Source organism: Coenobita brevimanus, chromosome 62 (assembly GCF_032717465.1).
Source record: "Coenobita brevimanus isolate Jiangsu-jjx chromosome 62, ASM3271746v2, whole genome shotgun sequence".
Lineage (NCBI taxonomy): Eukaryota > Metazoa > Arthropoda > Malacostraca > Decapoda > Coenobitidae > Coenobita > Coenobita brevimanus.
Genome location: NC_137015.1, coordinates 29,017,393 through 29,045,003, shown reverse-complemented (window position 1 = coordinate 29,045,003; position 27,611 = coordinate 29,017,393). Strand labels below are relative to the sequence as shown.

At 41.6% G+C, this 27,611-nt stretch overlaps 1 protein-coding gene across 1 annotated transcript in view; it reads left to right on the top strand.

The window, feature by feature from the left end:
- Positions 1–27,611, top strand: part of Dus3 (Dihydrouridine synthase 3) — a 329,322-nt gene that overhangs the window by 196,691 nt on the left and 105,020 nt on the right. The window contains exon 7 of the mRNA XM_080275728.1: positions 3,175–3,291. Within this exon, the coding sequence (XP_080131854.1) occupies positions 3,175–3,291 (117 nt within the window). The remainder of the gene's footprint in view (positions 1–3,174; positions 3,292–27,611) is intronic.

The window sequence follows — 27,611 nt, the reverse complement described above, 5'->3', positions numbered from 1 at the left end:
AACCCCATCCATGTACAGATTGAACAACCATGGAGACATGACACATCCCTGTTTCAGTCCAACCTTCAAATAGGAAAATTCACTCAGTTCACTATCCACACACACACTGCAGCCTTAGCACCCTTGTACACACTCTTCACAGCCTTAACAACTTCCCATCCATGCCATATATTCTTAATACTGTCCACAATCCTTGTCTATCCACCCTGTCATACACTTTCTCCAAATCCATGAAGGCTGCATACAACTTCTTTCTCTCCTCTATATACTTTTCCACTAAAGATCTAAGAATGAATATATGATCTACATAACCTCTTCCTTTCCTAAAACCTCCTTGTTCTTCTCCAACTAATTCCTCTGTTGTTTCCCTAACTCTGTCAATGATTATCCTACCATATACTTTTCCTATTACACTAAGAAGACGAATGCCCCAATGATTATCACACATTTCTTTTTCCCCTTTTCCTTTGTACAGGGGAATAATTATACCTGACTTCCAGTCCTCTGGGACTCTACCTTCCTCCCAGGCCAATCTGCATGTCTTCCACATCCATTCTACTACTATCTCTTCCCCATGCTTCAGCATTTCACCACACATTTCATCAATTCCTGGGGCTTTCCCCATTTTAACTTTCTTCGTTGCTTCCACAACTTCCATCCTGCTGATTTCTTCCCCTCTTTTCCCAGCCAGTCCCCAACCCCTTATACTTGCATTACTTTCATTCTCTATGTTCAACAGTTCCTTAAAGTGTTCACACCATCTGTTCACTTTTTCTCCCTTCTCCACTAGTAATATACCATTTTTATCTTTCACTCCCCAGCAAACTTCTTTGGCACCCTGTCTAACTTTCTCTACCTCTTTCCAGAATATTTTCTTACATTCCCTCCACTCTACACTCAAGTTCCTTCCAAATTCCTCATCTGCTCTCTTCTTACTCTCTCTTACTAATCTTTTCAAATTCGTTTTTTCCACATCAAAATCTATCATTTTAGCCCCCCCCCCAAAAAAAAAAAAAAAAAAAAAAAAAAAAATCGAAAAATGGCTGGCACTGGGGTGACCCATAGGGCTAAAATAGCCGGCACGTGGCGGGTTAATACAAACAGCAAGGAAACAATGCATAAACAAACACCCACAAAAAACCTCAGGACGGTTAGAAAATAAGATATCTGACACCAGTTATAACTGCTCCCAGGCCACAAAAAAATTCCACGGCCAAATATGCCACAGGAAATTGGTTAAATTTGTATAAATGGTATACCATCATCTTTGCTGGTGCATATAGTATAAGATAAGCTAATAAAAACACAGAAAACTGGTGAGTAAAAGTACAGAAATGCAGTGAGAATAAATAGTGTTCAGGAGTAAAACTTACCTGCATATAAATTCTCACAATCTTAGTGCAAAACTTTGGTAGCACCTAGATGCAGAATTTCATGAGCTTTCTCATGGCCACTTCGGAATTTTGATACGACCAATAGTATTGTAATGTATCGCAAACAACTCTAAAAACTCACGAGTTAGTGTTGTCAGCGCGAAGGAGGGGAGGGACTGAAGGAGCGAGGAGGGAGCCGGAAGGGTATAGAGGAAGGATGGGAAGGGGGGGGGGGAGAAGCGAGCCTGCGGGCAGGATTTTCATATTTCTGTCATGAGGCGGACTGGCACTTTCATCGTACATTCACTAGTGGTCTGTTAGATGTGTGGTGGCCATTCAGAAACAAAACTTGGTGACAAGGTGGCTTTGGATGTTTGGTAGAGGCGGACAGCTGCTATCACCAAACACGCAATTGTGGCTTGTGGTCCGTGTTCAATGCATGGTGGCAGTTGGCAAAGACTTAGCCCGGTGGCCGCACAACTTTGGACATTTGGTGGGGATGTGTATGGACATTTTGACACTGCTTGTGGTTTACAGCCATATTACTTGGGTGGTGGAGGTTAGCTGGGAGTGATCGGACCAGCACGGGACTTTGATCATTCAGTACAGGGGCAGATCATTCAGTACAGGGGCAGATAGACATTTTAGCTCTGCTTGTTGATTATGGCTTATTTTCTGCTCATGGCTCGAGCCCAGTGGCTACGACACCGAATGTTTGAACATGTCAGCTAGCCGCCGAAGTTCTCGGAGACTTTTACATCCAGATAATGGCAAGTAAATTAGGATTATGGTTTAATAAAGCCTAGATCCAGTACCCGGATAATGAACAGGTCCGCATACTGCATATCCAGAGAGATGAGGGATTACTGTACTGTACTGTACACTGATAAACGTGTCTTTTATTTACCTTATTGTGGTGAACATAGTTGAATTGGTCAGGCAGTCCGGACCCCTTCTGGCTTATTGGACTTTTTCTGATATACAGTAATCCCTCAATTATCCGACATAATAGAGCTAAAGGCATGTCCAGGTAGTGGCAGTGTCCGGATAATGAACAATATCCCCCTACTATACCCAACCTCCAACCTATACCTGACCTATTCATAAAGTACCTTTGCTTACTTAAGCACTGTTTTCTGGTCATTCAGGCATATTTAGACATCAAAACGCACATAGGAATATCTAAAGTATTGCTAAACGCCAAAAAAACATGCAAAAAGAAACACTGAAAACCAAAAAACACCCATCCTTTACGCTGCTGCATGTACAGTACCCCTCCAGATTTTGGCACTGTTTTCAGGTCAGTCTGCCATATTTAGACATCAAAACACACATAGGAATATCCAAAGTAATGCTAAACACCAAGAAAACCATTAGAAGAAAAATAACTGAAAACCAAAAAACACCCTACCTGTACACTAATGTCTGTACAGTATCCTTCCTAATTATGGCACTGTTTTCAGGTAAATCTGCAATATTTAGACATTAAAACACACATAGGATTATCAGTATTATTGCTAAACACCAGGGAAACAATGCATAAACAACAAACACCCACAAAAAAACTCAAGATGGTTGGAAAATCAGTTATCTGACACCAATGATAACTGCTCCCAGACCACAAAAAAATTCCATGGCCAAATATGCCACTGGATATTGGTTAGATTGGTGTAAATGGTATACCATCATCTTCTTATGATGATGATGATGATGGTGGTGGTGGTGATAATGATGTTAATAATGATGATGGTGATGATTACCTAAACTTAATGAAGTGTTACATTATTGAAGCTTCCTTTAGGTGTGTGGAAACAACCCTGAAGTTATGATCAAGTGTTCCCAGCTGCTGGAGGAGATGGTTGACTTTGACTTTCTTGACATCAACATGGGCTGCCCTCTTGATTTTGTGTATAAACAGGTGGGTGCACTGATTTTTGTGGGGGGGGGGAGGGTTGGTATTGGATATTATGGAAGGTGTTTTGTTTAGTGTGTAGTTTAGTGTTTACACAACTGAGTCACAAACTTGGGGTGTATAGTCTAGTGTGGAGTGATGTTTTGTGGAATGTGCTGTATTTTTTTGAGTGTAATGTAAAGAAGTGGAGAGTTTTGTTGTGGTATGGGATGCATTGGGTAGGTGTGTTGTATTGCATTGAGACATGCTAGGATGATATAATTTATTGCTTGGATAGGCAGTTGGCCACCCTTTACGGGATTATGGCGTCTGGCTATATGTAGACAGATAGATGTGTGTGTATTTACCTAGTTTTACCCATTCGGGATATACAGGAAATGAGTTACGCTTGTTGTGTCCCATCTCTGCTTCTCAGTAAGTCAGATTTTGCCTTGAACTTGTTAAAGTTTTTAGACTGGATGATCTCTTTGTCCAGGCAGTTCCACAGGTCTATGCATCTATTTGGAAAACTACATTTCAGGATATCCTTCAAGCAACATGGCTTTTTCATTTTAATTCCATGTCCTCTTGTTATTCTCACATCCCATACAAACAGATCTTTTCTGTCAGTTTTTTCTACTCCCATCCTGGCCCTGAACACTGCAATCATGTCACCCCTCTCTCCTTTCCTCTAAGGAAGGCAGGTCTAGTTCTTCCAGCCTTTCCCTGTATGACACATGTCAAGCTAATGACCATCTTGGCTGTTATTCTTTGTATTCTCTCAGTCTTGTTTATATCTTTCCTTTTATGTGGGGACCACACTGCTGCTGCATATTCTGACCTGGGGCAGATCATGGCCACTATCAGTTTTTTTTTTTCATCTCCTCCTCATCCTTGTAATGAAATGCTACTCTTATGTTAGTCAAGAGATTATATGTCTCTCTAACTATCTTGTTAATGTTTTTTTCAGGTGGCAAATTATCTTGGACCACCACTCCCAAGTCCTTCTCTTCTGTAGCTTTTGTGATTAGTTCATTACCCATCAGATAGTTCAGTGATGGTCTCTTTGTACTTTTACCCATATCCAATATTTTACATTTTTTTGCATTGAATTTAATTTCCCACATCCGGCTCCAATCATGAATCCTATCCAGGTCCTCCTCCAGCATTTTACAGTCTTCTTCAACTACTCTCCTCAAGATCTTTGCATCATCAGCTAACTGACTTGCATAAGTGTTCCTACAGCATTTTACAGTCTTCTTCAACTTCTACTCTCCTCATGATCTTTGCATCATCAGCAAACAGACTTGATTAACTGTTCATTCCAGCTACCATTTCGTTTATATAATTCAGGAACCTTATGGGCATTAACACCCAGCCCTGTTGGACTTCACTTGTTACTTCCCTCCATCCAGACATTCTGTCCTTTATTGCTGTCTTCATTTGTCTGTCTCTCAAGAAGTCTCTCATCCACTCTGAAGTTCCCCTTCAGTCCTCCTGTGTGTTCTAATTTCCACATTAGTTGCTTGTGGGGTACCTTGTCAAAGTCTTTCTCGAAATCTAAATACTGTACACACAATCCACCGAACTGTCTTTCTCATGTAGCACGTTGAGTAGAAGCTCAACAAGTTGGAAACACATGACTTTCCACTTCTGAATCCAAACTGACCTTCTGCCAAAATGTCCATCTCCTCCAGGTATTTTATCCATCTGTCTTTCAGGGTTCTCTCGCACAGTTTTGCAACCATGCTGATCAAGGACACTGATCTATAATTCAGCAGTTCTTCCTTGTTTCCTCCCCAATAAATTGGTACCACAATGGCCCCCTTCCATTCCCAAGGCACTTTTCCTTCTTTCAGAGAACACACAAACCGTGAATCTTATCCGCTAGTTGTTCTCTGCATTCCTTTTGTATCCAGTTAGAGATCCCGTCTGGTCCTGGGGCTTCCTCACATCTTGAGTTTCCAGTAATTTGTATACTTCTTGCACTTCAACTCTTACATCCTTTAACACTATATTTCTAGTCACTCCCTCCTGCTCCACAAAATAACTTTTTCTAGTGAAGACTGATTGGAAGCATTTGTTCATTATTTCAAGTTGCATAACTACATCTTTGTAGACATTTCCTTCTACTTTCAGCTTATTGATTCCCTCCTTTTGTTTCAATTTGTCATTAACAGACCTGTAAAACAATTTAGGTTCTTTCTCATATATGTTAGCTGTACCATTCTTGAAGTTTCCATCTTCTCCTCTACATATTCTTATATATTAATTTCTAGTTCTTTTATATTCTTCCTTTGTTCCGTCATTACCTCTCTTTCTCCATTTGTTCCATGCCTCATCCCTTTCTTTTTTTGCTATCATACGCCCTTTGTTGAACCAGTCATTTCTTCGGTTCTCTTTCTCACTAACATTTAGCACATACTTTTCCACACCTGTATTATGTAAGTCTTGAAAGATATCCCACTTCTTCTGTATCTCTCTTGTTTCCCAGAATTCCCACCAATCCGCTTCAAAAAATTTTCTGTCCTGTAAAGTCTGCTTTCCCAAAGTTGTCTTCCATGTTTGTATAGCTCATCTCTTGTTTCCCCATTTCCTTCTATCGTATGGAACTCTATCACTACGTGATCACTTTTTCCTTTAGGTCACATATTTCAGAAATTCAGTTGCATCAGGTTCTTTGGTTAGAATTAAATCTAGTCTTGCTGGTGTGTCATCACCTTGTCTCCTTTTTGACCCACTGGGTCATTACATTGTCCAATGCTATACTGTATTTAACAGTATACTGCCCCACGAATCTTCACTACTTCCTGAGTCCCACTCCTCCAAGTTTACCTCTTTACAATGAAAGTCCTCCATCAGGATTATGTTGTTGCTTTTGTAAGACACTTTCTGTAGGCATCTAACCAAGTCTGACAACATCTCCTGATATTCCTCCTCATTCCTTGCCCTTGTCTTGGAGGGGGACATATGTTACTGTAGTGTCTCTTTTGCCTTTCCCTCTGGTTTTTATTGCCATGTTTATCACTTCAACCATACCTTCTCCCAGTCCCACACTATCCACATAGAGGCTTTTTCACTGCAATCATCACTCCTTCTCCCATTTATTCTTTTCTATCTCTTCTCCATAGTTTGTATTTCCCATCTCCCATTTGGATTTCATTATTCTCTCTTAGCGTAGTCTCTGCGAAGCACATGATGTCTGGCTCAAGTACCCTCAAGAAGTCATCTATTTCTAGCCTTGTTGAGATTAGACCATCTACATTAGCATATGCCACTTTCAGTCATTTTGTATTGTTTTTTATTGTCCTTCTTTCTCACTCTGTCCTTCGGTACCACTTCCTCATTTTCTGATCCATAACTCTCCAATAGAATTGTCATCTCTTCCTCCATTCTCTGGTCGTTATATTTCTTTAGCTTCCTTAACTAGTTCCTTTATTTTAGCTCTCTCTTCATTTGCATCTCTCCTTATTCAGATATCTTTTAAGCCCTTCTTATCTGCTAATTTCCATGTCTTGTTAATTATTTCATTTACTGTGACCTGAGATTGAAATTTTACTTTTAGTGGCCTTGCCCCTTCCTCCACATATTTTCCTAGCCTAAACACTTTTTCGATCTCCTCTTGAGCTTCGTCATTTCCTTCCATAACTATTGACACTATTTCCCTCGCCCTTCTTATTTCTTTCCTTTCTCTTTTTGACCATACTAACAGGTTTATCCTTCAAACCTTAGATAATCACGCATTTTTCCTTGTCTGCTGCATCTCTCACAAGTGGTTCTTTACTTTTTAGTACCTTTACCACTTCCCTCTCCACCTTTTCCTGCTTTTCCTTTCTCTTTTGTTCAAAAATCTCCTTAGCCCCTCTGGTTCGCAATGTTTTGACAGAGATTCCTCCCAGAATGCAATTCATGGTAATTTTTTCAACTCTTACAGAAGTAAAAAGTGTAATGCTGCAAACAAGAATATTCTAGACCAAATAGTTACTGAGCTATGGCCTGTCAAAGTTGAAAAAAGTTGCCCTTCGGAGCTCTGACTATGAAGAAAATACATCACGACTTTCGTTTTCTTTGCGGTTCCACTCCATTCCTCCCTCATTCCTCCTTTCCCTTGAACTTTCTCGCCCACACCAAACCCCCCCACCCCTCCCCCCTCCCCCTCCCCCCAGAGCTGTCAAATCTACAGCATAAACTGTCAAATTTTCAAGAGAATTTTTTTTCGAGCTAAAGAATGCAAAATAATTATGTTGGTGGGAAAAAAAGATGAGTACACATATACAAAGTTTATTATTTGTAAACAGCAACCATTACGTAGTTTCCACGGAGGTATAAGCTGGGTTGTTCACACCTGCCCTCGCTGCCCAACTCCCGCAAGGCATGGCCACAAACAAATTGTCTCCACGTCGCCCTGTCCCCCACCATTTCACTGCTCTGCTCCAAGCTCACACTCCCTCTCTCATATACCTGTCAGCTCCATCTCACTATCTCATTCTTGGCCTCCCCATCCCTCTCCCCCCCTCCACCTTACTCATATACACTCTCCTCATCAGTCTCTCACTTTCCATCCTCTCCACATGGCTAAACCACCTCAGTGTGTTTCTCCTAATGCTTCCTGTCACATCCACATCCACACCACAATGCTCCTTCATTTCCTCATTTTTCAGTGTGTCTCTCCATATGACTTCACATGCTCCTCTCAAATAACTCATTTCCACTGCTCTCACTCTTGACTTCTGTCCCTCCAACAAGGTCCAGGCTTCACTTCCATATGTTAGAGTTCATATAACAGTACTTTCATGCAGTAACTGTTTCACTTCCATGCTTACTTCCCTGTTTCTTGTCACTGCTTTCAAGGAACCAGCAACCATTCTTCCTTATTGTACCCATTCAAGCTCTTCACCCTCTAAACTTCCATCCTTACTCATCACACTACCCAAGTACTTAAACACACTCACATTTTCCATTTCCGTTTCATCCAACCTCAATGTACATTCATCGACTTCATTTCTTTCAAAGACCATAACTTTACTCTTCCCTACATTCACCTTTAGATTCCATTTCTTACACAATCTCCCAAACTCATCCACCAAGCCTTGCATCTTCCCTTCGTTTTCTTAACAACACAGTATCATCGACAAACAACAGTACAGGGACTTTTCAAACACTGCCCTCTCTCATTAGGGCCACTCCAACATCCACTGCCCTACCTTGTATCTCATAATCCCGTCCATATACAGATTGAACAGCCATGGAGACATGACACATCTCTGTTTCAATCCAACCTTCAAATAAGAAATTTCAATCAGTTCACTATCCACACGCACTGCAGCCTTAGTACCCTCATACATACTCTTCACGGCATTCAGCAGCTTCCCATCTACTCCATATATTCTCAATACTTTGCACAATCCTTGTCTATCCACCCTGTCATATGCTTTCTCCAAATCCATGAAGACCATATACAGCTTCTTTCCCTTCTCTATAAACTTTTCCACTAAAGATCTAAGAATGAAGATCTGATCTACACAACCTCTTCCCATCCTAAAACCTCCCTGTTCTTCTCCATTTAATTCCTCTGTTATTTCCCTAACTCTGTCAGTAAGTATCCCACCATATACTTGTCCTATTACACTAAGAAGACAAATGCCCCTGTGATTACCACACACTTCTTTTTCCCCTTTTCCCTTGTACAAGGGAATAATTATACCTGACTTCCAATCCTCCGGGACTCTACCTTCCTCCCAGGCCAATCTGCACATCTTCCACACCAATTCTACTCTTATTTCTCCCCCATGCTTCAGTATTTCACCACACACTCCATCAATTCCTAGGTCTTTCCCCATTTAATCTTTCTTCATTGCTTCCACAGCTTCCATTGTACTGATTTCTTCCTCTCTTCTCACATCCCTCCGTCTTCCAGCCATTCCCCAGCCACTTATACTCACATTACTTTCATTCTCTATGTTCAGTAATTCCTTAAAGTGTTCTCTCCATCTGCTCGCTTTTTCTCCCGTCTCCACTCGTAATCTACCATTTTTATCTTTCACTCCCCGACTAACTTCTTTGACACCCTTTCTAACTCTCTTTACCCAATTCCAGTACATTTTCTTACATTCCCTCCACGTTACACTCAAATTCCTTCCAAATTCCTCATCCACTCTCTTCTTACTATCTCTTACTAATCTTTTCACCTCTCTCTTCCTCGTTACATATAATTCTCTCATCCATTTCTCAGTTTCTTCCATGCCCCTGTCTCTCATCCTCTCAGCATATGCTTTCTTCTTTTGTGCCTCAGCTTCTCTCACCTCTTCATTCCACCATGCTGTTCCCTGCGCCCCCTTTTGTCTTCTCTTCAGTCCACACACCACCTTACATCCATATTTCTTTGTGAATATCTTGCACACATCTTCCACATCCCCGGTCTGCTCCAATCCATATTTACCCAATCGCTCCTCTGCATCTCTCTTATATTCTGCCTTTTTTCCGCCCTCTTGTAGCCTTTCCACCCTCTTTGTATGAACTACTTCCTCCTGTCCTTCCCTTCTTCTATTTCACCATTTCCTTTGGACCTTGATTCTCACCACCACCAAGTGGTGGTCAGAAAGTCCTCTCCCCCAACCTCTATATGCTCTTGCATCCATTACCCACCTTCTTATCCTATCATCCATACACACATAATCAGTCATTGCCTTCTGTTCATTCAGTTCACCACCCTCCGTTCTTATCACATGCCACGTATACCTATGGATTACTTTGTCTGAAGAGGGTATTGGCCATCACCAACCCCCTTCCGGCACAAATGTCCACTAAAGCACTGCCATTCTCATCCATCTCTATAGGCATACCCCATTCACCAACTACTCCGTCCACCTTTACATTCCCTACTTTTCCATTCTTATCTCCAGTCAAAAACACTCTTTCATTCCTTTTAGACTTTTCCATGCACACTTCCACATTTGTCCAGAAGTCATCTATCACTCTGCTTGCATGATCTTGTTTTGGCGCATACATGCACACAATTGCCCACATTTGTAGTCCAACTTTCAGTCTTACCCACACAGTCCTTGAGCCAACTGATCCATACTCTCTTATATTCTCCTTCCATTTGTTACTCGCAACAATACACACTCCTTCTTTTGCCCTCTCATTCTTACCTACTCCCGTGCATATACCCCATCAATACTCCCGTTCTCTCACACTCTCACCTGGCCATTTAGTTTTAGTTAATCCACATACATCCATTTTCGCACCCTAGGCACCTTGACAATCTCTTTCACCTCATCATTTGCAATACAAATATAAACTGGAATACTCTAAATGTTAGAAGCCATGAATATGCTGTTGGGATCAAAACCTCCTGGATCTTGTGCAGGAATTTTTCCTAACACAACATGTAAAGGAAAGCACCAGAAAAGAGGACTTGATGATCCATCAATACTAGATCTTATATTTACTAGGCAAGGATATGATATTGACATTATAATGTCAGTTTGGTAAAAGTGACCATGCCGTATTAAATTGCACCTTCAGGACCGCATATGACATTTTTAACAGTAATGAGAGTTACAGAAAGAGCCTGAACTACAAAAAAGGGCAACCACCATGACCTAAAGAAATACTTCTTAGAAATAGATTGGGAAAAAAAAGCTTAGAAGACAAGATGTAAATGTTATATATGGAAAATTCTGTGAATTTTATGAAATAGGAGTCCAAAGCAGTGTGTTAGTGGACATTTGTGCTGGGAGGGGGTTGGTGATAGCCAATACCCTCTTCAGGCATAAAATGATCCACAGGTATACATGGCAGGTGATGAGATGGGTGGGTGGTGAACTGAATGAAAGGAAGGCAATGATTGATTATGTGTGTGTGGATGAAAGGATGCGAAGATGTGTAATGGATGCAAGAGTTTATAGAGGTTGAGGAAGTGGACTTTCTGACCACTACTTGGTGGTGGCCAGAATTAGGATTCAAGTAAGATGGAGGAATAGAAGAAGGGAAAGACGAGAGGAAGGAGTAGTTGCAAGGAGAGTGGAAAGGTTACAAGAGGATGAGAAAAAGGCAGAGTATAAGAGAGAAGTGGAGGAACGATTGGGCAAATATGAATTGGAGCAGATGGGAGACGTGGAAGGTGTGTGTAGGATATTTACAGAAGAAATATGTGCAGCATGTGATGTGGTGTGTGGAAGGAAGAGAAGACGGAGGGGGGTGCAAGGAACAGCGTGGTGGACTGAAGAGGTGAAACAGGCTGTGGCACAAAAGAAGAAAGCATACAATGAATGGATGAGAAATAGGGGCGTGGAAGAAGTTGAGAGGTGGAAGAGAGAGTTATATGTAGAAAGAAAGAGAGAGGTGAAAAGATTAGTAAGAGAGAGTAAGAGGAGAGTGGATGAGGAATTTGGAAGGAATTTGAATGTAAAGTGGAGGGACTGTAAGAAAATGTTCTGGAGAGAGGTGAAAAGAGTAAGACAGGGTGGAAGTGAAGTTAGCAGGAGAGTGAAAGATAAAAATGGTAGATTACTAGTGGAGAAGGGAGAAAAAGTGAGCAGATGGAGAGAACACTTTAAGGAATTGTTGAACGTAGAGGATGGAAGTAATGAGAGTATAAGTGGCTGGGGAATGGCTGGAAGAAGGAGGGAGGTGAGAAGACAGGAAGAAATCAGTAGGATAGAAGTTGTGGAAGCAATGAAGAATGTCAAATTGGGGAAAGCCCCAGGAATTGATGGAGTGTGTGGTGAAATGCTGAAGCATGGGGGAGAGATAGTAGTAGAATGGATGTGGAAGATGTGCAGATTGGCCTGGGAGGAAGGTAGAGTCCCGGAGGATTGGAAGTCAGGTATAATTATTCCCTCGTACAAAGGAAAAGGGGAAAAAGAAGTGTGTGGTAATCATAGGGGCATTTGTCTTCTTAGTATAATAGGAAAAGTGTATGGTAGGATACTTATTGACAGAGTTAGAGAAAGAACAGAGAAATTTGTTGGAGAAGAACAGGGAGGCTTTAGGAAGGGAAGAGGTTGTGTAGATCAGATATTCATTCTTAGATCTTTAGTGGAAAAGTTTCTAGAGAAGGGAAAGAAGTTGTATGCGGCTTTCATGGATTTGGAGAAAGCATATGACAGGGTGGATAGACAAGGATTGTGGAAAGTGTTAAGAATATATGGAGTAGATAGGAAGTTGTTGAATGCTGTGAAGAGTATGTACGATGGTGCGAAGGCTGCAGTGCGTGTGGATGGTGAACTAAGTGAATTTTTCTCTTTGAAAGTTGGTTTGAAACAGGGATGTGTCATGTCTCCATGGTTGTTCAATCTGTACATGGATGGGGTAATAAAAGAGGTACAAGGTAGGGTAGTGGATGTTGGAGTGGCCCTGGTGAGAGAGGATAGTGTTTGGAAACTACCTGTACTGTTGTTTGCAGATGATACTGTGTTGTTGAATGAAGACAAAGGGGAGCTGCAAGGCTTGGTGGATGAGTTTGGGAGAGTGTGTAAGAAATGGAATCTAAAGGTGAATGTAGGGAAGAGTAAAGTGATGGTCTTTGAGAGAGGTGAAGTCAGTGAATGTACAGCGAGGTTGGATGGTGAGGAATTGGAAAATGTGAGTACGTTTAAGTACTTGGGTAGTGTGATGAGTAAGGATGGAGGTTTGGAGGGTGAAGTGCTTGAAAGGGTACAGCAGGGAAGAAAGGTTGCTGGTTCTTTGAAAGCAGTGATAAGAAGCAGGGAAGTGAGCATGGAAGTGAAAAAGTTACTACACGACAGTATTGTGATACCAACTCTAACGTACGAAAGTGAAGCTTGGACGTTGTTGGAAGGACACAAGTCAAGAGTGAGAGCAGTGGAAATGAGTTATTTAAGAGGAGCCTGTGGAGTCACATGGAGAGACAGGCTGACGAATGAGGATATAAAGGAGCGTTGTGGTGTTGATGTGGATGTGATAGGAAGCGTTGTGAGGAACACACTGAGGTGGTTTGGCCATGTGGAGAGGATGGAGGGTGAAAGACTGACGAAGAGAGTGTATGTGAGTGAGGTGGAGGGGGGAAGAGGGAGGGGGAGGCCGAGGATGAGATGGAGGGATGGGGTGGAGAGGTATATGAGAGAGGGGGGTGTGAGTTGGGAGCAGGGCAGTGAAATGGAGTGGGACAGGGCGACTTGGAGGCGATTTGTTTGTGGCCACCCCAAACGGGATTGAGGTGTCTGGTAATAGATAGATAGATAGAGTCCAAAATTACACCCCTCAGCAGAAAGAAACAAATGAATAAAATAAATGGTTTAATACAGAATGTAAAAAATCAAAAGAAAAAAAGAGATTTGCTGTGGAATAGATACAGAAGACACAATAGTGAGAGGGCATATACCAATTATAAACAGGCAAGAAATGATTATACAAGGATAAGGAGAGAAGCTCAAAGACAGTTTGAGGAAGACATTATAAATAAAAGTAGTGATCAACTGAAGCTATGTTACAGCTACATCCAAAGCAAAACCAAAGTTAAAGAGAAAATACAGTCCATTATGGACGAGGGGATCATCTGGACACAATACAGTCCATTACAGATGACAGGATCATCTATACGCGAGGAAAAGATATTTGTGAAGAACTAAATAAAAAATTTCCTATCAAGTTTTACAGAAAAAAATAAAGTTTGAGAGAGTTGATATGGAACATGCATGCCCACACATATTGCCTGATATACAAATTACTGAAAAAGAAGTACAGGAAGAGTTAATTAGGTAAAGGAAAAACAAATGATCCAAATGAAATTTCAAGTTGGGTGGTACGTGAATGTGCAGAAGAGTTAAGCAGACCATTATATTTATTTAATATTCAAGGAATCCTTAGGTCATGGTAAACTACTTGATGTTTGGAAGAAAGAAAACATTGTTCCTCCATTTAAGAGAGGGAATAGACAGAATCCACACAACTATAGAGCAGTATCACTGACCAGTGTTGTAGGTAAGATACTAGAAAAGCTGATAAGAAAAGTTTGGTTAAACCATCTAGAAGAACACAGTATGATAACAGAAAGGCAGTTCGGCTTTAGAAAGGAATAATCATGTGTTACTAATCCATTAAGGTATTATGACAGAGTTATAGAAACATTACAGAAAAGAGAAGGATGGGTGGACAGTATCTATTTAGATTTCAAGAAAGCATTTTTTGATAGAGTACTGCACCAAAGACTTTTATGGAAACTGTACCATCAAGGAGGAATTGAAGGCAACCTGTGCTGTTGCATGCAGGGTTTTCTCAGAAAAAGGGAAATGAGAACAGTACTAAGGGGAAATTACTCATCATGGAGGGAAGTACCGTAACTAGCAGAGTTCCACAGGGCCTGGTGATGGCACTATTTATAGTATATAAAAATGACACAGCAACACTGGAAATGGAAGCTATGTAGATAGTGTAGATATGTTTTTGTGTGTGTGTGTGTGTGTGTGTGTGTTTGTGTGTGTGTGTGTGTGTGTGTGTGTGTGTGTGTGTGTGTGTGTGTGTGTGTGTGTGTGTGTGTGTGTGTGTGTGTGTTTGTGTTTGTGTGTGTGTGTGTGTGACTGACTTTGGGCATAGGCTTCACAGCCTGCTTTCAAGGCCCAGTAGTCCTCCTACGTACCGTACACCTCCACATGTCACCACTTTGGTGCTAACACCCACCGTCTATACTGAATACATACTATGGCTGTCTCATACAGGACTGGTGTATTAGTATTAGCGGGGGTATTTGTACGACATGTCGGCGGTTCTTCTGGTAGATCAGTAAAGTCTGATATTTAGGAATTTCAAATCCTTAAACTGTTCCCTGCCCCAGCGGGATTTGAATCCTGGTCCGGTAGGACTGCAGGCCAACTCTCTACCTATTGGATGATGCAAAAATACAAAGGATAGTCACTAACAGTTTATTGCTGAGAGGTACAAGAAGAATTAAATAAACTTCATGAATGAAGCAATAGATGACAAATGGAATTTAATGTGGACAGGTGTTGTGTAATTAAGTCTGGTAAAAGTGAGAAAAAAGACCAGACTGGGATTATAAGTTAGGAAGTTCAACCCTGCTCTTATCAGAAAGCGAGAAGGACCTAGGAGTAATTATCAATAACAGCCTATCTCCAGCTGACCACGTCAGTGAGACGGTAATTAATAAGTATACACTGTTTGCTAATATGAGAATATCATTCACATATATAAATGAAGACATGCTGAGAAAGGTAATAACATCATTCATCAGACCAGCCAACATCAGTAGTCTGGAACCCTCATCTCAAAAAAGACATAAATAAGATTGAAAAAGTACAAAGGACAGCTACAAGATGGGTACCAAGCTTAAGGAATCTAAGCTATGGAGAAAGACTAGAAAAACTGAATCTACCAACACTACAGGAGAGAAGGATGAGAGGAGACATGATTATGATCTATAAATGCATCTGAGGGAAAGAAAAAATAGACATAAATGAGTATCTAACCTATGGGGAAACATCAGCAAGAGGACATTGCAAAAAACTACATAAATAGAGAGGTGATAAACATGAAAGGAATTCAGTTTCCCAAATAGGGCAACTGATCAGTGGAATGTGCTGCCGAATGAAATAGTGTGTGCCAAAACAATTAATAAATTTAAGGATGTGTACGATAAAAATGGTTTAATAGACGGGAAAGTATGAGCATGATTCATTCCTGTAAAGATACAGTTAGGTAAGCGCACACACACACACACACACACACACACACACACACACACACACACACACACACACACACACACACACACACACACACACACACACACACACACACACACACACACACACACACACACACACACACACACACACACACACACACACACACACACACACACACACACACACACACACACACACGTTCCCGCTTGCCAACTGGTGGGCGGGAGTTCGCGCCTCGCTCAGGTTGCGAAAAGTTTCACTGACGAAGTGGGTGGTTACTGTCCCCCTCGAGCAAGGGGACGGGTGTGTGCGTGTGTGAAGGTCACAGGCTTGCCCTTAGATCGGACTGTATGAGCTCTCAGCTCCCTTCCGGGAGGGTAAAAGCTGACGATCACGACCATCAAGTGATCCTGACCGACCCGGTGAATTACACACACACACACACACACACACACACACACACACACACACACACACACACACACACACACACTGTGTGTGAAAGATCAGAAGTTGAGGAAGTGGTACGGACAGAGAGTAGGAGAGAAGAGGGTATTAAAAACGTCAAAAATAATTTGAAGGTGATATATACTAATGTTGATGGTTTCATATCGACAAGGATCGAAATTAACGATTTCTTGAGAGAACATGAACCTGATGTCATGTGCTTTGTAGAGGCCAAATTAAGAGAAGATATTGATGTTCATTGGGGAGATGGTAAACTGTGGAGAAAAGATAGAAAAGGAAAAAAGGGAGGAGGAGTGATGATAGCAGTGAAGAACAACATAAATGTGGATACTGTGGAAATGGGAGAAGGCAGGGCTGAAGTGATATATATGAAATTAGAAACTGGAGAGAATGTTAAGAGAGATATGGCGGTAGTGTATGTACCCCCAAAGACAAGAGCTTGGAAGGATGACGAATACCATGAGATGTTGTCAGATATGGCTAGCTATTTGCAAAAAATAATTGAGAAAAGCAATAATATAATTTTGGTGGGTGAAGAAAGTAAGGCAGTGTGAAAGGGGAAATAGTAGGGGAGTGAAAGATAGGAATAATAGATTGTTGGTGGAGAAGAGAGAGAAACTGAGGAGATGGAAGGAGCATTTTGAGGATTTGTTGAATGTAGAGAGTGAGAGCAGTGCGAGTATAAGTGGTTGGGGAATGGCTGGGAGAAGAAGAGATGAGAGGAGGGAGGAAGAGATCAGTAGGGCGGAAGTAGTGGAAGCGATGAAGAAGATTAAGTTGGGAAAGGCCCCAGGAATTGATGGAGTGTGTGGTGAAATGCTTAGGTATGGGGGTGAGATTGTTGTGGAGTGGATATGGAAGTTGTGTAGATTGGCTTGGGAAGAGGGAAGGGTTCCAGAGGACTGGAAATCAGGTGTAATTGTTCCTTTATACAAAGGAAAAGGGGAGAGAGAAGTATGTGGTAACCATAGGGGTATTTGCCTACTTAGTGTGACTGGTAAAATATATGGTAAAATACTCATTGATAGGGTTAGGCATATGACAGAGGAGCTAGTTGGAGAAGAACAAGGGGGATTTAGGAAGGGAAAAGGGTGTGTAGATCAGATATTTGTTCTAAGATGTTTAGTGGAGAAGTATCTAGAGAAGGGAAGGAAAGTGTATGCTGCCTTCATGGACTTGGAGAAAGCTTATGACAGAATAGATAGGCAAGGTATGTGGAAGGTAGTATGTATGGAGTGGATGGGAAATTGTTGAGTGCTGTGAAGAGTATGTACAAAGGAGCTAGGGCTGCGGTGCGAGTGGATGGTGAGCTGAGTTAGTTCTTTGATCTCAATGTGGGACTGAAACAGGGTTGTGTGATGTCTCCATGGATGTTTAATATATACATGGATGGGGTTGTAAAGTAGTTGCAGGGTAGGGCAGTGGATGTGGGGGTGGCTCTAATGAATGAGGGTGAGATTTGGAAGCTTCCGGTGTTGCTGTTTGCTGATGATCCAGTACTGTTGAGTGAAGATGAATGGGAGTTGCAAGGTTTGGTGAATGAATTTGGGACAGTGTGTAGGAGGAGGAAATTGAAAGTTAATGTAAACAAAAAAAGTAAAGTTATGGTGTTTGAGAAGAATGAAGTCACAGAGTGTGCAGTGAGGTTGGATGGTGAGGATATGGAGAATGGGAGTGCATTCAAGTACTTTGGTAGTGTGATGAGTAGGGATGGAACTTTGGGGGATGAAGTGCGTGAAAGGGTACAGCAGGGAAGGAAGGTTGTTGGTACACTGAAAGCAGTGATGAGAAATAGGGAGGTGAGTATGGAAGTTAAGAAGTCACTGCATGATAGTATTGTGATCCCTACCCTGACGAATGGAAGTGAGGCATGGACCTTGCAAAAGGGGAACAAGTCAAGAGTGAGAGCAGTGGAAATGAGTTACTTGAGAGGAGCATGTGGAGTGACATGGAGGGACAGGTTGACGAATGAAGAAGTGAAGGAACGCTGTGGGGTGGATGTGGATGTGGTTGAGAAGATTAGGAGAAATACACTGAGGTGGTTTGGACATGTGAAGAGAATGGAGAATGAAAGGCTGACTAAGAGGGTGTATGTAGGTGAGTGGAGGGAGGGAGAGGGAGAGGTAGACCGAGGATGAGGTGGAGGGATGGAGTTGAGAGGTATATGAGGGAGGGGGGGGTGCGTTGGGGGGAGGGTAGTCAAATGGTGGATGACAGAGCGACTTGGAGGCGTTTTCTCTGCGGCCACCCTTTGCGGGATTAGGGCGTCGAGCTATAGATAGATAGATAGACTTTAACTGTAAAGAGGTGAACTGGGAGGAATGGTACTCGGGAGGCGGCGAGGATTCGTGGGGCACTATGTTATTAAATATAATAATGAATAATGTGATGACGCAATGGGTCAAAAAAGAGACACGGTTTTGAGGTGAGGACACACCAGCAAGGTTAGATTTACTGTTCACCAAAGAACCCGATGTAATAGAATCATTGAAATATCTCTGTCCTTTAGGAAAAAGTGATCATGTGGTCATTGAGTTCCAGATGTTAATAGGGAACGTCGAGCCAAGAGACGAGCTTCATAGACAGGGAAGACACAACTTTGGGAAAGCAAATTTTACAGGATTGAGAAACTTTTTTGAAAATGCAGATTGGAGAAAATTCAGAGAAACAAGAGAGATACAGAGGAAGTGGGATATCTTTCTAGACCTCTATAATTTGGGAGTGGAAAAATTTGTACCAAGAGTAAGAGGGAAAGGAAACAGGAAAAAGGAGTGGTTTAATAGAAGGTGTATGATAGCAAAAAAAGAGAGAGATAAGGCATGGAACAATTGGAGAAAGAGAGGTAACAACAGAACAAAGGAAGAATATAAAAGAACAAGAAATGAATACACAAGAATACGTAGAGAAGAAGAAAGGAATTTTGAAAAAGGTATAATAGACAAATGCAAGGATGAACCCAAACTGTTTTATAGATTTGTTAATGGTAAACTGAAACAAAAAGAAGGAATCACCAAACTGAAGGTAGAAGGAGAGGTCTTTAAGGATGTGGCAATGCAAGCAGAAATAATGAACAAACATTTCCAGTCGGTTTTCACTAAAGAAAAGGAGCTTGTGGAAGGGGAGGGAGTGATTAGAAATGTTCCGGTGATGAAAGATATAAAAGTGGAGGTACAGGAAGTGTATAAATTACTGGAAACTCAAGATGTAAGGAAAGCCCCAGGACCTGATGGAATTTCTAATTGGGTACTGAAGGAATGCAGAGAACAACTGGCGGATAAAATTCACAGTTTAATCGTATGCTCACTGGAAGAGGGGAAAGTGCCACAAGAATGGAAGAGGGCAAATGTGGTACCAATTTACAAGGGAGGAAACAGGGAAGAACCCCTGAATTATAGACCAGTGTCTCTAACCAGCATGGTCGCAAAATTGTGTGAGAGAATCCTGAAAGACAGATGGATAAAATATCTGGAAGAGATGAATATTTTGGCTGAATGTCAGTTTGGATTCAGAAGTGGAAGGTCATGTGTTTCTAACTTGTTGAGCTTTTACTCAAGAGCGATTGACATGGTACAGGAGAGAGATGGTTGGGTGGATTGTGTGTACTTAGACTTAGAGAAGGCCTTTGACAAGGTACCTCATACGAGACTAATGTGGAAACTAGAATATATAGGAGGACTAAAGGGGAAACTTCTGGAATGGATGAGAGACTTTTTGAGAGACAGACAAATGAGGACAGTAATAAAGGATAGGATGTCTGGATGGAGGGAAGTAACAAGTGGAGTCCCTCAAGGCTCAGTGTTGGCGCCAGTAATGTTCCTGATTTACGTAAATGATATGGTAGATGGAGTGAACAGTTATGCAAGTCTGTTTGCTGATGATATAAAGATCTTGAGGAAGGTAGAGGTTGAGGAGGATTGTAAAATACTGCAGGAGGATTTGGATAGGATACACAATTGGAGCCGGATGTGGGAAATGAAATTTAATGTAAAGAAATGTAAAATATTGGAAATGGGTAAAAGTACCAGGAGGCCATCACTGAATTATTTGTTGGGTAATGAATTAATCACAAAAAGGAGAGAAGAGAAAGATTTGGGAGTGCTGGTCCAAGATAGTTTGTCACCAGAAAAGCACATTAACAAGATAGTTGGAGAGACTTATAAACTCTTGACTAACATAAGAGTAGCATTTCATTATATGGATGAGGAGATGATGAAAAAATTGATAGTGGCCATGATCCGCCCCAGGTTAGAATATGCAGCGGTAGTGTGGTCCCCACACAAAAAGAAAGATATAAACAAGATTGAGAGAATACAAAGAACAGCAACCAAGACTTGTCATACAGAGAGAGGCTGGAAAAACTGGATTTGCCTTCCTTAGATGAAAGGAGAAAGAGGGGAGACATGATTGCAGTGTTCAGGACCATGGTGGAAGTAGATAAAATTGACAAAGAAGATCTGGTTGTATGGGATAAGAGAGCAACAAGAGGACACGGAATGAAATTGAAAAAGTCAAGCTGCTTGAAGGATATCAAGAAATATAGCTTTCCTTACAGAAGTGTAGACTTATGGAAGAGCCTGGACAAAGAGATCGTCCAGTCTAAAAACTTAAGCAAGTTTAAAGCTAAATTCGACTTATTGAGAAACAGCGACGGAAACCCACGAGCATAGTACATTCCGTGTATATCACAATTAGGTATATTAGGTAAATACTTAAATATTTGGAACGACTTAGACAAAGAGGTGGTGCATGAGAAAAACATTCATGTGTGTACAGGTAGACTTGATAAATGTGGATATGGAGACAGGACAACACGAGCATTGCTCAATTCCTGTATACTACAAATAGGTAAATACACACACACACTCTAGAAATGATTACACAAGAATACATAGAGAGGAAGAAAGGAATTTTGAAAAGGGTATAATAGATAAATATAAGGATGAACCCAAAATGTTTTATAGATTTGTCAATGGCAAACTGAAACAAAAGGAAGGAATCACCAAACTGAAGGTAGAAGGAAAGGTCTATAAAGATGCAGCAATGCAAGCAGAAATAATGAACAATCGTTTCCAGTCAGTTTTCACTAATGAAAGTGAGTTTGTGGAAGGGGAGGGAGTGATTAGAAATGTAGTGATAAAAGATATAAAAGTGGAAGTACAGGAAGTGTATAAATTACTGGAAACTCAAGATGTAAGGAAAGCCCCAGGACCAGATGGAGTCTCTAATTGGGTACAGAAGGAATGCAGAAAACAACTGGCGGATAAGATTCACAGTTTAATTGTGTGTTCACTGGAAGAGGGGAAAGTGCCTCAAGAATGGAAGAGGGCAAATGTGGTACCAATTTATAAGGGAGGAAACAAGGAAGAACCCCTGAATTATAGACCAGTGTCTCTAACCAGCATGGTCGCAAAATTATGCGAAAGAATTCTGAAAGAAAGATAGATAAAATATCTGGAAGAGGTGAAAATTTTAGCTGAATGTCAGTTTGGATTTAGAAGTGGAAGGTCATGTGTGTCCAACTTGTTGAATTTTTACTCAAGAGCAATTGATGTGTTACAGGAGAGAGATGGTTGGGTGGATTGTGTGTAGATTTGGAGAAGGCCTTCGACAAGGTATCCCATAAAAGACTAATGTGGGAACTGGAAGATATAGGAGGACTGAAGGGGAACATCCTGGAATGGATGAGAGACTTTTTGAGAGACAGACAAATGAGGACAGTAATAAAGGATAGGATGTCTGGATGGAGGGAAGTAACAAGTGGAGTCCGACAGGGCTCGGTGTTGGCGCCAGTAATGTTCCTGATTTATGTAAATGATATGGTAGATGGAGTGAACAGTTATGCAAGTCTGTTTGCTGATGATGCAAAGATCATGAGGAAGGTAGAGGTTGAGAAGGATTGTAAAATGCTGCAGGAGGATCTGGATAGGATACACGATTGGAGCCGGATGCGGGAAATGAAATTTAATGCAAAGAAATGTAAAATATTGGAAATGAGTAAAAGTACCAGGAGACCATCATTGAATTATGTAATGGGTAATGAACCAGTCACAAAAGTGGGAGAAGAGAAAGATTTGGGAGTGCTGGTCCAGGATAGTTTGTCACCTGAAAAACACATTAACAAGGCAGTGAGAGAGACTTATAAACTCCTGACTAATATAAGAGTAGCTTTTCATTATGTGGATGAGGAGATGATGAAGAAATTGATAGTGGACATGATTCGCCCCAGGTTAGAATATGCAGCAGTAGTGTGGTCCCCACACAAAAAGAAAGATATAAACAAGATTGAGAGAATACAAAGAACAGCAACCAAAATGGTCCCAAGTCTGGCAGATCTGTCGTATAGAGAGAAGTTGGAAAAGCTGGATTTGCCTTCCTTAGAAGAAAGGAGAAAGAGAGGAGACATGATTGCAGTGTTCAGGATCATGGTGGGAGTAGATAAAATTGACAAAGAAGATCTGTTTGTATGGGATAAGAGAGTAACAAGAGGACATGGAATAAAACTAAGAAACCAAGCTGCTTGAAGGATATCAAGAAATATAGTTTTCCTTATAGATGTATAGACCTGTGGAGTAGTCTGGACAAAGAGATCGTCCAGTCTAAAAACTTAAACGAGTTTGCTAAATTTGACATTGAGAAACAGAGACGGGACCCCACGAGCATAGCTCATTTCCTGTATATCACAATTAGGTAAATACATAGAGATAGATAGAGAGAACAGGGTTATGGTAAAAATGAAACCTGTCAGTTTTTAAGGTTTTAAGTTCCCCCTCTTCCCCCACCCCTCACCCACCCACACAACTCAGCACAGTTTGTGGATGCCTTATCTTAACCCCTAAAACGCTGATCGTCGCGTTTGCGACGCTCGGCCATAAGGGCAGGACGGCGGGTCGTCGCGTTTGCGATTTTAGTATATTTTGAATAACCGCGGGCAAGCAGGCTCCAGCTGGTATTGTCTATCAGTACCACCATCCTCTAGCTACAACTAGCATACTTTACCTTTGTACTACTGACCTCAGTTGTTGCCAAATATCGCGTTTTCCCCCCGCACCCCCCCTACCACGGCCCGGCCAGCTTGGCTGTGATACATGGCAGCGCTCTGAGCGCTCAGAACTGTAAATTTGCGATCTCCTCTCACAAGCAGTTTATGCTACTAGGAAACGCTTGTTTCCCCAGTTGTAACACTAGCTTTTGCCTCTGTTTAGTGTCAGTTTACTGCAGGCTTTGAAAGTGAGATTATGGCGAGTTCTAGCTCTTCCCAGTCAGTGCAAGCGGCCAACAGGAACGAGAATAAAGTGGCGGACGTAAGGCAGAATAAAAAGCGCGCCGTGGTGATCTTTTGGGAAGTAATATGATTGAAAATAATGTAGTATACATGTTTTTAGCTGTGAAAATGGAAATGTTTGTTGAGTGATGGGAAAACCGCCGCCACAGTGCATGTCGGCCGTACGCTCCGTTGATTTTAGCCTTATTTTCAGTGCTTATTGTACAAATACGGATTCCTAACTACCTTTACGTTGTTGTATAAAGTGTACTGTGACAGACTGAGGCTGTGGTAGAAAGAAAACCGGGTTTCTGGAGGTGTGAGAGTGAAGACTTTGTTACCCAACTTTGCAAGTCTTCACAAGTCCTTTGGTAGTCAACGAAGGCTCAACATGTGGCTCAGGAGATAGCTGAAGGTAAGTAATATATGCCATAAAAATTTTAATGCTCTAGGGTTAATCTATGATTTTTGGCAAATATTTTTCCACAGGTACTCAGACCCCGCTACAACCCCGCCACAGGGGGGGGATCGCGCGTACACAGCCGCGTTTTAGGGGTTAATGACCAAGCCTCATTTTACCATGCAGCTTTACACACACAATAGGCCTATGGTAAAAGCATAACAGATAGGCATAGCTTTAAAAAATGGTGTATAAAAGGAGAAAATTACTGAAAAAAAAACTTTGCTTCTAACATTCCATTGTCCTGAACCAGCATCAATCTGCTCAGTAAATGATTCATGAGCTTGAACAATTATCACCTCCCCCACCTCTTCTTCAAGTTATCATGGTATGCAGAAACAGTATCCCAGTCACCAGGACATGTTATTGTGCATTTTTACATAATTAATAGGTCTGGCAATGGTGATGCCTATTGATTGGCAATATTTTAGGTACCTTGTTCTCCCATGCACCTACCTCCTCTTGCAGACCTAATGCACAGCATTTTGTGACTTATTAATACAAGTAGTATATGAAATTAAGTTTCTTAGTATCTGGCAACTGCTTCTGGCCAATAATTAAGCTATCAGCTCTTAGAAAAATGAATTTATACTTTGACAAGATACCTGTGTTGTAGCATGGAAGTGCCAGAACAACAACCATTCAATTGGTTCTTTGTTTTTTTTGCCTAGCCTAATGATCAGCAAGCAAGTTCAGTAGTCACTTTCCACCCTAGGGTGTGAAAGGTCTGGGTAATGGTGATGATGAAGATTATCAGTGCTATTCAAGCCTGTTTAGGAAATAGATCTATTAAGGACTCATTAGATCTAATTAGGACCATTGAGAACTCTGTTGGTCATTCCTGATCCTGTTTGGTCAGTTCATGTCTGTTCAGACCTCATTCACATCCTTTCACCTGCAGTCAGGTCAGTTCTGCAGTCAGGTCAGTTCAGGTGCATTTAAATCTTGCACATTCATTCAGGTCACTTCAGAGGCATTTAAATTCATTCATATTCATTCAAGTCAGTGCTTATGAATTTAAACTATGGTACGTTGGGGCACCCATCATCCACTCATGCAGTGTAGTGATGTCTTACGGTCTCTACACTGAGTGACAAGCCAAATGGTTTGCTGTACCTAGGAAACCAAATACTATGCTGCATGGTAACCATATAACTGGAGTTCTTGGCTGGGTTAAGTGTCCCCAAGATGCCCCTATCTAAAATCACTAATAATGGCAGATGTTTTGGAGAGTCACGGAGGGCCCAAAACCTGCCCAGGGCCCAAACCAAATGGGCAGATTCGCATGGCCATGTGGAATGTGAGAGGTGTGAATGAGGAGAACAAGAGGGTGGAAGTAGTGAATGTGTTCAAGAGTGCGAGAGACCGAGATGGCATTGTATGCAAAAGATGAAAGGATATGAAGTGGAGGAGTGGGAGGGTGTAACATGTGTAAGGTTGGGCATGAATGTGCAAGGAAGATGCAAGGAAGGAGTTGCTTTGTTGATAAATGAAGTGTGGCAGAGTGGAATGAGAGATTACAAATGTGTCAACTCGAGATGTATGTATGTAAAGTTCAAGTTAGAGAAGGTGGAAGTGGAAGTGATTGTAGCATATGTACCGTGTGATAACAGGAGTGAGACAGAGAAACACCGGTTTGGGGATGTCCTGGATGAAGTAGTAGGAGAAATGCCCAGAAGTTATGAAGTGTTTGTAATGGGCGACATGAATGGGAAAGCAAGCACTGGTCTTGTGAATTATATAATGGGTAATAATGGAGTACCAGGAGAGAATGATAAGGGGAAGCGACTGAAGGACGTGTCAGGAAAGGAGGTTGTGTCTGTAATTCTTATTTCAAACACAAAGATGTACATAAATATACAGTGGAATTTCGAATTTTGATGGGCATATGTACCAAAAAATCACCACGAAATTCAAATAATCTAAATTTAAACTGAACTTATGGGAAAAATTAGTTTGGGTCTGGGGCCTCCGAACCAAACTACATAAAATCATGATTTTTTGCCCACACCCCCTGTAAACTTTATGAACTATAATTGTGGTTATGTAACTGTAGTTCTGCATTGTATTGCTATACTGTAGTATAGAATATGGATTTTCGCCTTGTCAGCAGTGTATACTTGGTGTATTTCTGCCTTTTCCTGTATTGCCATTTCTCCTTTGGCTGTGAAGATTTAGAGATACCATGCTGCTCTCATCCATTACCACTGCTACCCAAAGAACCACTCTTGCTTGGCATCTTGAAACAGGTAAGTTGCGACGAAAATACAAAGAAAATACATACAACTAAATTGCAGCAAAATGCATGTCCACACGTGGAAGGTACAGGTACGGGCTGAAAGTGTAGTGCTAGGCTGTAGAGCGCTGGCAGGACAGTCACAAGATGGCTGCCGGCAATAGAACATCGCCTTACACGGCTTGTTTTTGTGGGTGCCTACTCCCATCCGGGAACTCTTGTCTTTAAACAAGATGACCCCTACCCCTGGAGGTAGGAGGGTTTTTCAAGAATACTCCCCCAGTATCCCTGCTTGTCGTACAAGGTGACTAAAAGCGTTGGTGGAGGGTTAGTGCCCCTCCCCGGAAAACAGCTAACTAAAAAAACGAACAAGAAGCCTCGGACAGGGACTGACCAAAAGATGACGACCAAGGACCGGACAATGGACATGGTACGGATTGCAACATGGGATGTAAGGAGTGTGAATGATGAGGTGAAAGAGAGAGATTGTCCAGGTGCTTGAGGGTGCGAAAGTGGATGTATGTGGAGTAACTGAAACTAAATGGAGAGGAGAGAGTGTGAGAGAATGGGAGTATGGATGGGGTATACTGTATGTGCAGAAGTAGGTGTGAATGAGAGGGTAAAAGAAGGAGTGTATATTGTTGTGAGTAAAAAATGGAAGAAAAACATAAGAGAGTATGGATCAGTTGGGTCAAGGATTGTGTGGGTAAGATTGAAAGTTGGAATACAAATGTGGGCGATTGTGTGCGTGTATGCGCCAATGCAAGATCGTGCAAGCAGAGTGAGAGAAGAGTTCTGGACAAATGTGGAAGTGTGCATGGAAAAGTTTGGAAGGAATGAGAGAGTGTTTTTGATTGGTGATATGAATGGTAAAGTAGGGAATGCAAAGGTGGGTGGAATAGTTGGTGAGTGGGGTGTGCCTGCTGAGACAGATGAGAATGGCAGTGCGTTAGTGGACACTTGTGCCGGGAGTGGGTTGGTGATAGCCAGTACCCTCTTCAGGCACAAAATGATCCACAGGAATACATGGCGAGTGATGAGAAAAGTAGGTGGTGAACTGAATGAAAGGAAGGCAATGATTGACTATGTGTGTGTGGATGAAAGGATGCGAAGGTGTGTAATGGATGCAAGAGCCTATAGAGGTTGGGGGAGTGGACTTTCTGACCACTGCTTGGTGGTGGCCAGTATCAAGATCCTAGCAAGATGGAGAAATAGAAAAAGGGAAGGACGGGAAGAAGGAGTAGTTGCAAGGAG